The 15,528-nt window shown below is 41.2% G+C and overlaps 1 protein-coding gene across 1 annotated transcript in view; it reads right to left on the bottom strand.

The window, feature by feature from the left end:
- The window catches only part of VWA3A (von Willebrand factor A domain containing 3A), a 71,830-nt gene extending 56,331 nt beyond the window's left edge, over positions 1-15,499 (bottom strand). The window contains 5 exon segments of the mRNA XM_045461204.1: positions 262-329; positions 331-349; positions 5,233-5,340; positions 5,483-5,621; positions 5,886-15,499. Coding sequence (XP_045317160.1) covers positions 262-329; positions 331-349; positions 5,233-5,246 — 101 coding nt within the window. The 5' untranslated portion in view covers positions 5,247-5,340; positions 5,483-5,621; positions 5,886-15,499.
- Positions 15,500-15,528: the final 29 nt, after the last annotated feature.

A 15,528-nucleotide genomic window follows, 5' to 3' on the forward strand; every position in this document is an offset into this window, starting at 1 on the left:
TTGTCAGGTTCTCCAGAGACATTTTTATTTCCCTATGGTAAATGGGAAGGGTTCCTGCAGAGTCCTGATAAGAGGTGGGCTCCAGGTTCATAAGACATTTTATTCTATGGTTCTGGTAGTGAGAAAACTGAAGCCCTTGGGCATAAGATGATGCCATGATCACTTATCCAGTCTCGCTTCAAGACAAGTATTCCCCCATCGACTGTCTTGAACAAAATGTTGTTACTATTGTTTTCATTTGAAAAAATCAAAGATCCTTACCAGTGGTTTTCCAGAAACTTATCATCTTGACCATGGAAGACATGACTAGTATCTGTAGCCATTATAAAAACACCCAACACTTATTTTCCTAGAGAGAAAACAGAATACCAGAAAAGAGAAAGATAAATGCAGCATAGAGATAACAGCCTCGGGGTGTCTATAGTCAACTCAATTCTCCTGTCATTCATCCATTTAATAAGTGCTTATTGAACACCTCCTAGGTATCAGGCTTTGTGTGCTAGGTGCTGAGGATATGGTGAACAAGGTAACAGCGGCTTCTCAACTTTAGCACTGTTGACATTTTGGACAGGGTCATTCTTGGTTGTAAGGCTGTGGGATGCTGCTAAGCCTCGACCCACTAGATGCCAAAAGCATTCTTGCCTCCCGAATTGTGACAACCAAAATGTCTCTATGGAGCGCCTGGCTGACTCTGTTGGAGGGGCATGTGACTCTTGATCTCAGGGTCATGAGTTCGAGCCCCATGTTGGGTGTAGAGATTACTTCAATAAATAAAACTTAAAAAAAAAATGTCCCAAGGGGTGCCTGAGTGGCTCAGTGGTTGAGCATCCAACTTTGGCTCAGGTCATGATTTCACAGTTCATGAGTTTGAGCCCTGCATCTGGGCTGTCCGCTCTCAGTGCGGAGCCTGCTTTGGATCCTCTTTTCCCACCCCCCACCCCCACCTCTGTTCCTACCCTGCTCATGCTGTCTCTCAAAAAGTAAATAAACTTAAAAAAAAAAAAAGTCTCTAGGCATGGCCTAACGTCTCATGGAGGAGCACAGTGGTCCCCAGTTGAGAACCACTGAGCTAGATATCTGTCTTTGCCTCAGAGAGCTTACATTCTAGAGGGGGAGACAGATGTTAAAAAATTAAATATAGACGGGGCACCTGGGTGGCTCAGTCAGTTAAGCTTCCGACTTGGCTTAGGTCATGATCTCGTGATTCGTGAATTCAAGCCCCACGTCAGGCTCTGTGCTGACATCTCGGAACCTGGAACCTGTTTTAGATTCTGTGTCTCCCTCTCTCTCTGCCCCTTCCCTGCTCACGCTCTGTCTCTGTCTCTCAAAAATAAACATTAAGATTTTTTTTTTTTTAAATTAGAGCCTACAGGAATTGTGGCAAGTGCTAGGAAGGATGTGAACAGGATGATATGATGGAGACTAATCAGGCAAGGGATCTATTTTTGGATAGCTAAGGTCCTCAGTGGCCATGTAAAGAGCATGGTGAGGACTGAACTGGGTGGAGAGGGTAATGAGTGACCATAAGGACTTTAAGAAGAGGGAGATGAGGGGCAAATACTGAGATGAGACTGAGTTCTTTTCTTTGCGAACTCCATCTACACTCAAAGAGGTGACCCTGCAGCCTTCTCCTCACAGCTGATCAGCAAGTCAGCAGTGGACAGGAACAAGATGGATCCATCAGATCCTCCCTGGGAATTTGGAATTACGAGCTATGGGGCCGCCATGTACATTTAGAAGCAGGAAAAGCCTGTCTTCCGATCAAGAGTAGTGAGTGGTCATGGTTTTCCCAGGGCTATTTTCTCCTGCCTTCTTCCTTCTCTGCCGGCTCCTTCCTGGTCTCCCTTCCAGGCTCGCTCTCCTCTACCTGAGCAGTTAAAGTGGTTTAGGTCGGTGTTCCTTGAGGCTAAATTGTGCACTCTCTTCCCTTCTCTCTCTATCTGCTTTTCCTAGGTGGTCTTACCCTTCCTTGCCCGTGGCTTCAACTACCACCTACATACATCAATGACTCCCAAAATGTATGTCAAAAATCCAGACCTCCCACTCTGACTGCAGACCCGTGTATTCATCGACACTGGATATTTCCTCCTGAAGTACCTCAAACTCAACGTGTCCAAGACTGAATTCATTTATTCCCTACAGACCAATTGTCTTTTCATTGTTCTCCAGCTGAGAGAACACAGCCACTCTCCATCTATTCACATGGGTCAGAAACCTAGGAATTACTCCTGACACCTCATTCCCCATATCCAATCCATCACCTAATCTTGTTAACTTTCCTTCTCTCAAATCTCTCCACTTATCTGTCTCCAGTGACATTTGGTATCCAGGTCACTGTCATCTCTGCCACAGACAACTGCAGTAGACCCTCACTGGCCTCCCTACATCCCCTCAGACGTTCCCTCCAGACCCCCATCCTGTCTGTTCTCACTGCAGTCAGAGTGAGCTTTTAAAAACACAAATCGAATGTCATACGCCCTCTTCTCCCTAAGGCTTCCCTTCATTTCTAGGGTGAAGGTCCTCAAGATGGCATTTGAAGTCTGGCATGATCTGGCTGCTACCCACCTGTACCTCTCCAGCTTTCCCACTTTATTCCTGCTCCCTGCCCCCCTTCTGTGCTCCACAACTCCTCCCTTCAGTTCCTAGAATGGTATACATTTCCTTTAACCCCAGGGCCTTTTCATGTGCTCTCTTTGCTCTGGAGCATTCTACCTCCTCCTCACCTCCCCCACTCATTCTTGGTATTGCAGCCTAAGTGTCAATTCCTCTGGGAAGTCTTCACCTTCCCACTTTATTTCCAGTTTCTTTGTGTTATCTAAACTTTCATAGATCTGTGCTTTCTTTTGGAATACTTTATTTTTAATTTAGAACAATACATCCATTGGTGTGATTTTTTAAAATTGTGGTGTCTCTCTCCCATTAGACTGTAAGTTACATGAGAGTAGGGACTGGCTAGCCATAAATATTTGGGGGAGGGGAGGTGAAGGGAGAGGAGGAGGTCAAGAAACTGCCTTGGTTCTGGAACTTCTAAATGGTAATCCCAGGCACCTGTGACAGCTGCCTTCACCTTCTGCTCTTGGCTTCCATGAAAAACCCCGTTCCTTATAATTCCCGATATTTCTGCTGAAGCTAGCTCATTTAGGTGTCTGTTACTTGCAACCAAAAAAACATTGGCCAAGACACAGCAAGTGAGAAACTCCAAATGGAGTTGCAGCTTGAAAAATAAAAGCGTGTGTTCTTATGAAATCGTTAAATAAAATAGCCTAATGATGGTTCGGCAACTTGCTTTTCTCTCTGGGGTTTTTAATCTTTTATTGAGAGGATGCTTTGTCATCTGGGAAGCACCAAGATAATGTGGCAGTGTTAATGCTAAAAAATGTTTAAAAAACAACTGGCTTTCCTTCAGTACGCCTGGCTGAGAGACCAGTGGCAGGGACTGTTGAAATAGAAATGCCTTGCGAACACTGGACGCCCCACAGTGCTCTGGTTCCTTCTTTTCAGTGAATGATTAACAATCATGAGCTCAGAGGCCTACTTGAGGATGGGATTCTAAGGCGATCGATGTGGTCACTGATGGAGGAGGGTGTGGTGTTTCAGAAAGCACCAGAACTTGGGTTTCTTCAATCTGCTGAATGGAATGGGGTTACTGTTAACTGCTTGGTCTGCTTCAACTCAATTGTCAAGGGGTCAAAGGAAATTGAGAATATCAGAGAGCTTTGTAAATACAGAGTACTATAGAAATGTAGAACAGCATCAGAATAACATGCTCCTTCTTCAAGCACTTCAGCATAAAGTGATCATTCATTCCACAAATGTTTTTAGGGTGTTTGTGGGGATGCCAGAAAGAGCTGGTACTGGGGAGGCAGAGAGAACTGGACGCAGCCCTTACCCTCAGGTCTTTGCTCGAATGAAACCCATTTAGAGACCGCTCCTTTGATTAGCCCATCTCAAAGAGTACCCCCCCTCCACCCTGCCTTGTTTTCTCCAGAGCCCGTTTTGTTTTATAATCTGACAAGCTCCAAATTTGCTTATTACTGTTTGCCCCCGCCCATCAACCCACTAAAAGATCCATGAGGGCAGGGACTTAGTTACGTTCATTTCTATTAGAATTTCACCTAATCAGTGCCTAGAACATAGTAGCTGCTCAAAAAAAAACATTTGACTAAATGCACTCGGGGCAGGTCCAGAGTTCAGACAAAGGTGGGTCACATTACCCTGGGGGACCGGGCTCAGGTGGGGAAGAGAATATGGAAGCTGGCCCTTAGAAGATGGCGTTGTGGGGCGCCTGGGTGGCTCAGTCGGTTAAGCGTCCGACTTCGGCTCGGATCACCATCTCGCGGTCCGTGAGTTCGAGCCCCGCGTCAGGCTCTGGGCTGATGGCTCAGAGCCTGGAGCCTGCTTCCGATCCTGTGTCTCCCTCTCTCTCTGCCCCTCCCCCGTTCATGCTCTGTCTCTCTCTGTCCCAAAAATAAATAAACGTTAAAAAAAAAAAAAAAAAAAAAGATGGCGTTGTGGGCAAAAGAAGATAGCTCTGGTGAGCAGATAAAAGAAAAGCTCCCCCTAACTTCCTGGTTTGCTAATAGCTGGATTCTCCTAAACATCCAGAAGAAACCATCCCTAGGGTTTGTATTTTGAATGGCCAAATAACTGAAGTCTTGCCCCCATCCAATGCATTTTACATTCTACTGACAATGATTTTTCTGACGTGCAGTTGTTCACCTGTTTAGAAACTGCCATGGCGCCTGTGGATAATCAAGCTGAACCTTCTTTGCAAGGTTTACTTTCCCTCAGGACCTGTTCTTACCTCTCCACATCATCTCTTACCCTTCTATGGCCCCTGGCAACCCCTACTTACATACACCTTGCTGTTGCATACCCTAAATGCTCCAGTTGGATCTACTTCTAGAAACGCCCTTTGCCCTTTTTGTTTGACAAGAAAACCCAGCAAGTCTTTCCTGAACCCCATTTGCTGCCTTCCAGGCCCCAGGAAGGAAATCATTTCCTCCCATTGCCACCCGCCTGGGGCTGCCTCATACCAAGTTGTCACCGTCCTTCTCCCAAGCAACCTGACTCCTTCCTTGTCCACTGTTGCACCTCCAGCCCCTGGAACAGTACCTGGTTTGTAGGGAGTGGAGGCCTAAGGGCCCAGGCTCCCTAAAGCTTTCTCACTCGGTTCTGAGCTTAGCGTCTGAATGTGCCTCACCCTGCCAACCCTGTGACACTCACCGTCACCTGCATTTCTTCATTTATTTCTCCATCTCTGGGAGAGGAGAGGTATCTGCTTTTCCTGGCTCCCACTTCCTCTAAGCTCCTCCAAGCGACTCCACAGTGAAGCTCGCCCTGCCAGGAAGTGTTAGCGGGTCTCCAAGGTAACAGACTGCACCACTTTAGCCTGAGGCAGGGACGGGGGGGGGGGGGGGGCGGGGAAAACCCCAACAACCAAAAACCAAAAAACCCGCCCTCACCCCAGGGAGGACATTACCACTTTGTCGTTGATAACAACCTCTCCCCAGGCACTCTGCTTTTCTCCACCTTTACAAAAGCCTGGAAGCAGGGTTTGGACTTCTTTTCTATTTCTAGTCTAGACCAGTACAGAGCCAGGTTACATCCTGTGGTAGGAACTGAAGACAGCAGAGAGCCTGCAAGGCGCTAGGTCAGGCGTGAAAGGTGGTAACTGTCTCTACTCCTCAGATTCTCTGGCGTCTCCCCAGCACACACCCTGAGAGAGGCCTGGCATTCCTTCACCCCCACCAGGTCTGTCCTCATCCAAACCTGGCTAATACAGCTGCAGGCTCAGTGACCTCTCAGGGTCATAAGATATCATCCACTGCAGTGGTTCCCAAACCCAGGTGCCCATGGGTTGTTTGCTAAGAAAACATACATACATTCGCATTTGGGAGACTGGTACAGAACTGTAGTAGAGTGTGGGAACAGGAATCTTTAACAATGGTCCCAGGTGATTGTGATGTAACCAGCCCTTGGCCCATAGTTGGGGACCTCTTCAACTCAACTCCTTTTATGGAAGTCAAGAGAGAAGTGATGTACCCAATGTCTACCAGCTTGTAAGAGGCTAGGAGATCTCTACTTAGTTCATCTAAGTAATTTCTCAAATCACTATCTTCACTTTATGAACCTTTGATTTTATAATGTAGAGCATGTGCTACTTGTGGTAACCATCATACAGCGGAGTACCTCTTCCAATGTTGACACTACTAGTGGCTCCTTTAGGCCAGATGGGAAACAACAAATCCCCCCAAAATCAACATTGTTTACCTACCAGTTACTGTGGGCAGAGTAGTCATGGGTTGAGAGTAGTGTGGCATTTGGAAGGGCATTTCGTTGACACTCAACAAAGCAGGAGAGGAGGGAGATCAGAGAGAGGTAAGGAAGTCAGAAAAGGCCGAAAGCAACCAACCAATAGCTAGTCTGTGAACAAGAGGTGAGGGTCCTTGTGCCCACCCTACTGGAAATCCTGGGTAGAAGGGGCTGGCTAGCTTTGAGACACCATTTTGGAAGACATGAAGGCCCAAGACATGTAGTTTAATACTCTCACCATTCCCATTGCTCCAGGATACATAGATTTTTCAACATTTTACAAGAAGCAAAACCCAATACTGAAAGGTCATTGTTACTGACAGAGACAGAGGTCAAGAAATCAGGTATCTGAAAATCAGAGGGAGTTAGAGACCTACTGTTTGGTAGCAACACTTTGAGATGCCAAGGTCTAAGAGGAAATGCGTCCTCAGTCCAGGGAGAAAGTCTTCCCAGCTCACCAAACTTCGCCATGGCCCGAGTGTGGGATGGACACGAACTACTGCACCATTCAGGCTGGAATAGTTGATGTCTCACTAGTAATAAGTGTAGAAAGATGACAAATGACTAGAGGGGGCTTCTTTTCTTAAAAATTTAAATTAAAAAAAATTTTTTAAATATAATTTATTGTCAAATTGGTTAACATACAGTGTGTACTGTGTGCTCTTGATTTTGGGGGTACATTCCCATGGTTCATCACTTACATACAACACCCAGTGCTCATCCCAATGAGTTAGAGGGGACTTCTTAATATTTGGGTCATGAACCCATGAATGACCCGAGGGTAAACCAATAGCCAGTAGATTTCCTATCAACAAGGTAGCAGGGATCTAGTTAATTGGTGTTCTTTTAAGTGCTACAGAGGGGACAAGATATAGCCTGTATGGGAAAATTTTCCTGGGTACACAATTCCCAAAAGGGAAACAGTAAAATCAAGGGGTGACGTCATCTAGTTCACCAATCAGTGAAGTTACCACGTAGCAAGATTGCAGAAAGTCTGACAATGAGAGGGGAATGATGGAAGATTAAACACAACTTAATAATAACTTACATACTTTTCCCCTCAACAAAACATATAACATTTATAGGTTGTTTCTAAGCAGGACTACCTTTTATGGTTGTTTGCATTCCTCATCCAGAAGAAGCAAACCATAGATTCAGCTGTTCATGTCTGAGCCAAGAAATCATGCAACTGGGACAAGCTATTTTTATTTCCCTTACACTAGCCAGGACAGCAGAGGTAGTCCTTGATTTGAAGTCAGAGAACTTAGGTTTGAAACCCAGATTCAATAGTAACTAGTTACTGAATCTTGGGTAAATTGTTCACCCAAGATGGGTAACCCAGATGGTTTTCTGGTCTATAAAATACCACTTCTACTTTACCTTAGGAGGATGATTAAGAGGACATGTGGAAAAACACATAGCATGGGAGCACCTGGGTGGCTTAGTTGGTTAAGCATATGACTTTGGCTCAGGCCATGATCGTACAGGTTGTGGGTTCAAGTCCCACATCAGGTTCCATACCAACAGTGTGCAGCCTGCTTGGGAGTCTCTTTTCCTTTCTCTCTGTCCCTACCCCACTTGTGCTTTCTCAAAAATAAATAAATAAACTTAAAAAAAAATAGCATGAATTTAATGTTAGTTTCTTTCTCCAAACTCTTAATCGAATGCCATTATCTCTTAAACACAGTATTTAAAAATTCATGAACTGCCTTAATACAGTAGTTGATATGCTTCAGTTAGAATGTTAGTTATCATGATATTTGGGAAGTTTCTGTTACCTAAGACCTGAGTTCACAGCAGCATTATTTGTAATAGCAAAAAACTTGGAAACAACACTGAACATCAAAAAGGGAGGAAGTAAATCAACACACCACACACACACACACACACACACACACACACACACACACACACAATACAGCCACTAAAAATGCATAAGGTTTATATTTACTGAACAAAGATGTCCACCATAAGTTAAAAAAAGTAGTGGCAGGTATGTATAATATGATCTTGTTTTTGTTAAAACAACTGGACAGGACATACCCATGACACACATGTGTACAACATGCGTATAGACACACATGATATACATATATTGTAACTATAGCAAAATATCTGCAGGAATACCTAATAAACTGTTAACAGTGATAATCTCTGGAAGGTGGGTTGAGGAGGGACTTTTAATTTCTTACAGTTTTTTTTTTTTTAATTCTACAAATGTATTACTGTACAAAAAAAAAAAAATCCTTTGCCCCAGTTTAGGGTTATGGTAACTTCCGTCTCCACAACAGCACTTCAGACAAGAAAATGTTTCTGATGATGTAAAAATGAGGTGAAATGCTAGAGTGGCATGAGTGGGAGTGACACCACAATACGAGTTCACTTTGCTACTAATGACATTAGTAAAATATGAGGTAGTCAAAAGCTTTCTTAGATAAGTGGATGGATTATTTTCTCCTCGAGAACAATATATCATCAATTTATCATAATAGAAAGGATTTTCTCTGATTGGTTCTTCAACTGCATTTGCATTTTGCCACAGAGATCGAAGCGATGTAAAAGAATGAGGTTTAAAAAAAAAAAAATTATTTAAGAAGGGTGCCTGCATGACCCAGTTGGTTAAGCATCTGACTCTTGGTTCTGACTCAGGTCATGATCTTAGGGTTCTTGAGTTTGAGCCCCATGTTGGGGTCCACGCTCACAGTGCGGAGCCTGTTTGGGATTCTCTCTCTCTTCCCTTCTCTCTGCCCCTCCCCCAGTCTCTCTTTCTCTCAAAATAAATAAACTTAAAATTTTTTATTTAATACTTGAATTGTCTAAGGCAAGTAAATTAAATATTTAAACAACATGAAAATAGTGCCAGACCGCATTTATTTTAGTGACTTGCCTTGACAGATAATAGAGATTGATTTAATGATGACCAAATACAATGGCAGTATTTACTAAAAGGCCATAAAATGGCCAGTTGGGGATAACTACATTTAAAGTGAGATCAAATCCTTGAGTCTATTCCTTTTAGCAGAAATAATTAAAACCATCTTGGCAGAACCAAGTCTTTGTGAAACATACCAAATCTGTGGCTTCTAGATAGTTGAGACCCAAAAGCTTGAAAGAAGCCTCCAGAGAGTTATCTCAGGATCAACAGGGTGCTTGCATCATCCTGGTCCTTTTTGCATTAGTGTCCACATGAGAGCACTGTGAATTCAGTAGTAAAGGGTCTTGAGTCCACAAAGGGTCTTGAGTAGTAATGGTCTTAGGTCTTACATCCTAAAGAAACTGGCGTATTACACGGTCAAATACTTACCAATAAAATAACCACACTTACTTATGAAAGGCTGATCTAGGAAAGCCTCTGCTTTTACGAAGGATTTCACTGAAATGATCCTGTCAGACAGGCGATTAGGTCTTTCAAATACAGTTTCATAATTTTTCTTTGTAACCAAGCCCCAAATTTAATTATGATAATTCAGTTCACATGTAAATCACTGTGCCAGGTCTCTAAGGAAAATAAGAAAGCCACATTCCTTGCATTCAAGAGTTTGTAATCCAGTGATCAAGAAGTATTTATAAATAAGAACAGCAGCAATTAACATTTGAACGCTTACTATGTGCCCGGTGCTCTCCTTGTTTTCTCCTTTGAACCAACAGTAACCCTATGACATTAGCCCCATTCTATAGGTGAAAAAAAACAAGGCTCACAGAGGCTAAGTGATTTATCAAGGGTCACACAGCTAGAATTTTGGAAGCAGGATTTGAATCCAGGCACTCTACTTGCCCCAAATAAGTTCTTTTACAGAGGTATAAACAAAGAGAGAAAGCACAAAAAACTTAAATATGTTGCAAATATGAGAGGTATTAGGGAAAACTGTGAGAAGGAGGTAGTGCAGCCACAACTAAGACAAAGAGCAGGTGTAGTGAAAGAATGGAGAATAGCTGGCTTGTCCGCATAGGATGAAAAGATACAGTGGTAAGACTGTCTCCTCCTAGAACCACAAGGCCACTGTGGAAAGAGCAGCCCAACTGTCCATTAGAGTCACCAATCCTAATGCCAGGCTGCGCCAGCGAAGAAAATGAATGGACAAGCAGCTTACGTGCACATTGTATTTGTGTTAATAAAACCATAAAACTACAAAAAAAAAAAAAAAAAAAAAAAAAGATACAGTGGTGGGGAAAAAACAAAACCAAAAGCCAGATCATGAAGCTATGTTAACGAAGATGGGACTTCATTCTGCAGATTAGGAATGACAGGAACTCAAAAAGAAACGATATGCTTTCGTGTTAAGATTATTTTGGCAGAAGTTATTTGGGTGGATCGAAGTAGATCGAAGTTGAAGGAAGACTGGTTCAGACGGCTGTAGACCAGAACAGCTGTCCTAGATCAACTGCCCAATGACTATCTGTCAAAGGCATTTTCTCCTGGGTTGAGGGCTCTGCTGGTTGTGTGACTTTGGGAAAGTCGGTATACTTTTCTGAGGCCTTGACCTTCATTTTCTTCATCTCGAACAAGTTAACACTGGATATGCTCTTTTAGATTTCATCCAGCTCTACAATCTTATGAGTCTCATGAGAAATCTCTTCTTGAAATTTAATCTTCGGTGGTCGTAAGTCTGTGAGTGGAACTGGGACTGAATTGTAGAAAACTTGAATGTGCTTGAAAATGCCATCCCATTGTTTTCTCCTCCTGGGAAAAGAACCAAAACTCTAAAAAAAAGTAATACAGCATTATGCTTTCTATCTTTGATTCCATTTATAAATACCTACTTTTACTTTGTTGCTGGGTAACTGTGACCCAGAAGAGTTGACTTTGCGTAAGAGGAACCCAGTCCTTTAGTCTTGGTATTTTTCCTAAAATCTTCTCATACGGTGGTTAGAACAGAGTTAGTGCAAGACTAAGTCAAAATGTGTTTTTGGACTCATGTTATTATGGTTTTTGTTGCTGTTGTTTTTTAAGGAGGCTCTATGCCCAACATGGGGCTTGAACTCACAACCTTGAGATCAAGAATTGTATGCTTTACCGACTGAGCAAGTCAGGTGCCTTCATGTTACTGTTTTTAAAGCCAGTCTGTTTTTTCCTAAATTATTATCAAAAAGAAGGAAAAGTGTTTTCTCCCGCTGTCTTATAAGTTCAGTGGAAGTCTACTATTACAATTTCCAATTGATCTATCGATTAATATTTACGGAACTCTTCAAATACCTCTCATGTGTTATACATCAGGATAGATTTGGATGGTATAAAGATAGGGTGATCAGCTCATCCCTTTTGCATGGAACTTTCCCAGTTATAGGCCTGAAAGTCTCATGTCCCAGGGAACCCCTCAGTCTCAGGCAAATGGGGATGACTGGCCACCCTAAGAAGATAAGATGCCTTCATGATCCAGAACTCAAGGATGTCCAAATCCTATCTTGTCTTTATCTTCATACTCCCCATGAGGCTCCTGTAAAGGCCATATAAAGGAGAAACAGCAGCAAAGAGTAAATGCAGTGCTTTATTTGATTATTGGCTATTACTCAGCTGGGCTAATCCCAAGACCCCTCGAGAAAGGTGCAGTAAAGCTGAGATGGAGCACATGGTTGAGTCTAGAGACTCTGTACTCTCCTTCAACCCCAATCTAAAAATCTTAGAAGTTAAGATCCTTTGGCCTGCAGTGAAGTAGAAACAGAAGCAAAGATGAATGGCTTAGGTCTATGTGTGAGGAAGAAACACAAGACGGCTGGCTTTGAGGGCCTTGGCTCAGTAGATCTCTCCCAGTCCATAAAAATATGATGCAGAAGAGAAAGCCACATACATGTGTATATGTGGTGTTTTTTGTGTTTTTTTTTTTTTTTTTTTTTTTACTGCTGAGTGACTCTTCTTATTGGTAAATATGGCCTCATCTACACTCTAGAATAATGGCATCTCTTGCCAAGGAAGGAGCTGGGAGCAGGAGTGTAAAAAGAGACGGAGACCTTCCCCCTGCCCGATGCTAAAACAAAACAAAGAGGCAAGGCACTGTCACTGTGTGAATAGGTAAAACCTCTGTAAGAATTCAACTTCTGAAGTAAAATCTTAAAATCAAAGCTTATTTCAAAGCAATAGAAGCCTTTTTAGTTTCTTTAGTAGACAATTTATTTTGATAAACTTGCTCAATAACAAAAATACAAGTGAAGAAAATTATGTTCATTTTATACAGTTTGTATTAACAATTTGTTTTGAAATTATTAATTGAAAAATGTTATAACCAATTAGAAAACAATTCTTAATAAAATTTGGGGGTAATATACAGACCTTGATCACAAACTCTAAAATCTCTTGAGGTGATACAACTAGTTAAGTCCTGTGCAGGGAATGCAACCTACACAGGCCATGTTTTTCCTTCATATATTTTTATCCTTCAAAAATTAGTTCTGAAAGACAGCTTACTGTTTTGAATTGTGAATGTAAATTTAATTTTTAAAAGAAGATCAAAGCAGGTTGATAAAACAGTTACTACAATCAGAGTAACTTGTGGCTAGTAGTCTTTTAATAAAGACAAAATAAATGCAACATGTTCTTCCCATGAAGCCCACGATGCGAAATGATAGCTAAGAGTATATCTAAAGTTAGTTTCCAATACTTTTTCAGGGCCTTTCCTCTAAATCAATAGATTGTATGTCACCAGGACTGTTTATTATTTTACTTAAGAGATTAAACAGTGAATTCACAGAACATCAAGCAGGGATATCAAAGCTTTAGGCAGAAGGGTAAAAACCAATGAAGTGTTTTGGTCATTTAGAACATTAAAAAAAAAAAAAAAAAAAAAAAAAAAAGAGGAGCCATTCTTCAAAAACAAAACAAATGGAAGAGAAAATAGGATAAGAAGTGTAAGAGTCAGAAAAATTACGTACACACATTAACAACATAGAACATGGATTACCTTTGGGAAAAATCATACTGAAATGTTTGCTTTTAATGAATCCAAGATTTTTCATGTTTACAGATGTTTAGGCATGTTCAATAGGAGCTTCCAAAAATTTCAAACTAATTAAGTCTTGTGCAAATAAAACCTATAAACAGTTTTCAGCAGATTTTACAGTGATGTTCTTAGGTCTGAGAAGAATGCGCACACTCTAAAAACAATGTAACAGACAAAAGTTTGACAAATGATTGCACCATAAAACAGTGTTTTATATACAGTTTACAAGATATGATTTCCGGCTATAAATTAATATCGTACTATGTAGTACTTATTATAGTGATCTTTTTAAAAAGCAACTGCTGACAGTTGTCTATCTTTTCACTTACAGAATTTATAGAATTTTAAATGAATGAATCCATTTCATTGTTTGGTCTGGAAGAGTACAAAGATTTGACTTCACATACTACTTGATGGGACAATCTCAATCCTGGGCTAGAGTGCTGACTGGTTAGAGGGAGGGTTCCCCTATCCGCCCTTTGTGCACTGGACCTCCAAGACAACGAGGAAATTAAAGACATTTAATGGTTTGGGTAATAGATACAAATAAAACCTTACATTTTGTAATCTTATATGCAATACCACTGTAAGTGAAAGAAGTAAACAGTGGGGAAATTCTTAGCAGCTGAGAAACTTTCTCTCCCCATGCTTGTGATCCAGTTAAAAATATTTTGAGAAACTATTTACAATAAAATTCATCTTTTGGAAGAGAAAAGCTCTTGATCATACCATAAATTAATTTGAACCATACTTTGCTAACACTTTATCTCAGTGGTATTAATGGTGACAACCAAAACTTCCCTTCAAAGTGATCCATTTGACTGAGGACCAATCAAATCACAATGGGAAGTGCAATCCCAAATGTCCATAGAACACATCCAGTGGTTTTCTCAGAATTAACTAGACATGATAATACTTGGGGAAGAACAGTCTCCTTCAGTCATTTCCCAAGACGTTTCTTTAACCCTGGGAAGGAAAGGTGTGACATTCCCCCAGAATACTCAAGGAATGCACCAGAGTGGTGGTTCACCTCTTCTGACTCCTGAGTGAGCTGGGACACTGGGGTTTTCTTTCACAATAAAATACTGCTGAGTTAACAGTAAGATATAGGAATGTCAAACAAGCCAGTGTGAAACACGTCAGGCTCCTCCATTTTCTTCTTTGAATATCTGAAGAGGCAGCCACATCTCGGAAGTAATCATCTTATAATTTATAATTGAGCTCTTTTGAAAAAACAGTGCATTCATTTCTGTTTGTGTGAAGCATGGACTACACGGGACTCTACTGGATAGGGACATCTGGGTTGCCGTTTCACTAAAAAGAAGAAAAACTCAGCTCCATTGCCAAGAAAGAACCTCCTGCCCCACATCTCAAACAGGAGATCGTCATAGTGTTCACCTGGAATAACAACTAAGCACTGATATGAAAGCATGGAAACGTGGAGAAGAGAAATACTGTATTTTAAAACTATTATGGATTCAAGGGTTAGTGGCAATGCTTCTAGGAGAAAACGTAAAGCTGTGGGTTTAGTACAGCCCTTTAAAGTAAATACAAAAATGTTAGCTTCTAGCAAACAAAGGCATATAGCATATAAAGAAAACATTGTATTGCTCAGGTTTTTGGTAAAGGAGATGTGTTAATAATGCATACAGATGAACACAAATTTCACTTTTACAGCAGAGTGAAGTTAGTGTTGTAGATAGCCAAAATATTATGAACTAACATTAGCAGTGAACTTTGTATTTATGTAAAGTTGTGTGCTTGAACACAGAAAATGCATTATTCGTGTAACAGACTAAGCCAGTAGAAAAAGAGAGCCTTTGTACAACAGACAACAGTTGCCAATAATTTAAATAGTGTCAAGATTCCCCAAATTATAACATTTTACATGATCTTACCTTCTACAATCATATACAAATAAATTAACCCTACAAAGAATTTTAGCTTAACTTAAAATTGGACCTAGAAAGGTATGGGATTATTTGTACCTATTACAAAAACCTGTTAAAATCAAGGGCTGCTACAAAGAATGAGGTAAACTGAAGACTCTCTCCACTACGCAGCCTTCAGATAAATGGCTTTTTTTTCTATTGAGTTCTAGGTTTGCACACCACAGTGTTTTGCTAGCAAAGCATTCAGAGTTCTCTTCCAGGAACGGTTTGCATGTGTGTGTATATAAATTTACACACACATACACACACACACACATATATACACACTGTATACTGCATCAGCAAAATATATATATTATATATATATTTATATAAATATAAGGAATATT

Source organism: Leopardus geoffroyi, chromosome E3, assembly GCF_018350155.1.
Source record: "Leopardus geoffroyi isolate Oge1 chromosome E3, O.geoffroyi_Oge1_pat1.0, whole genome shotgun sequence".
Taxonomy (NCBI): domain Eukaryota; kingdom Metazoa; phylum Chordata; class Mammalia; order Carnivora; family Felidae; genus Leopardus; species Leopardus geoffroyi.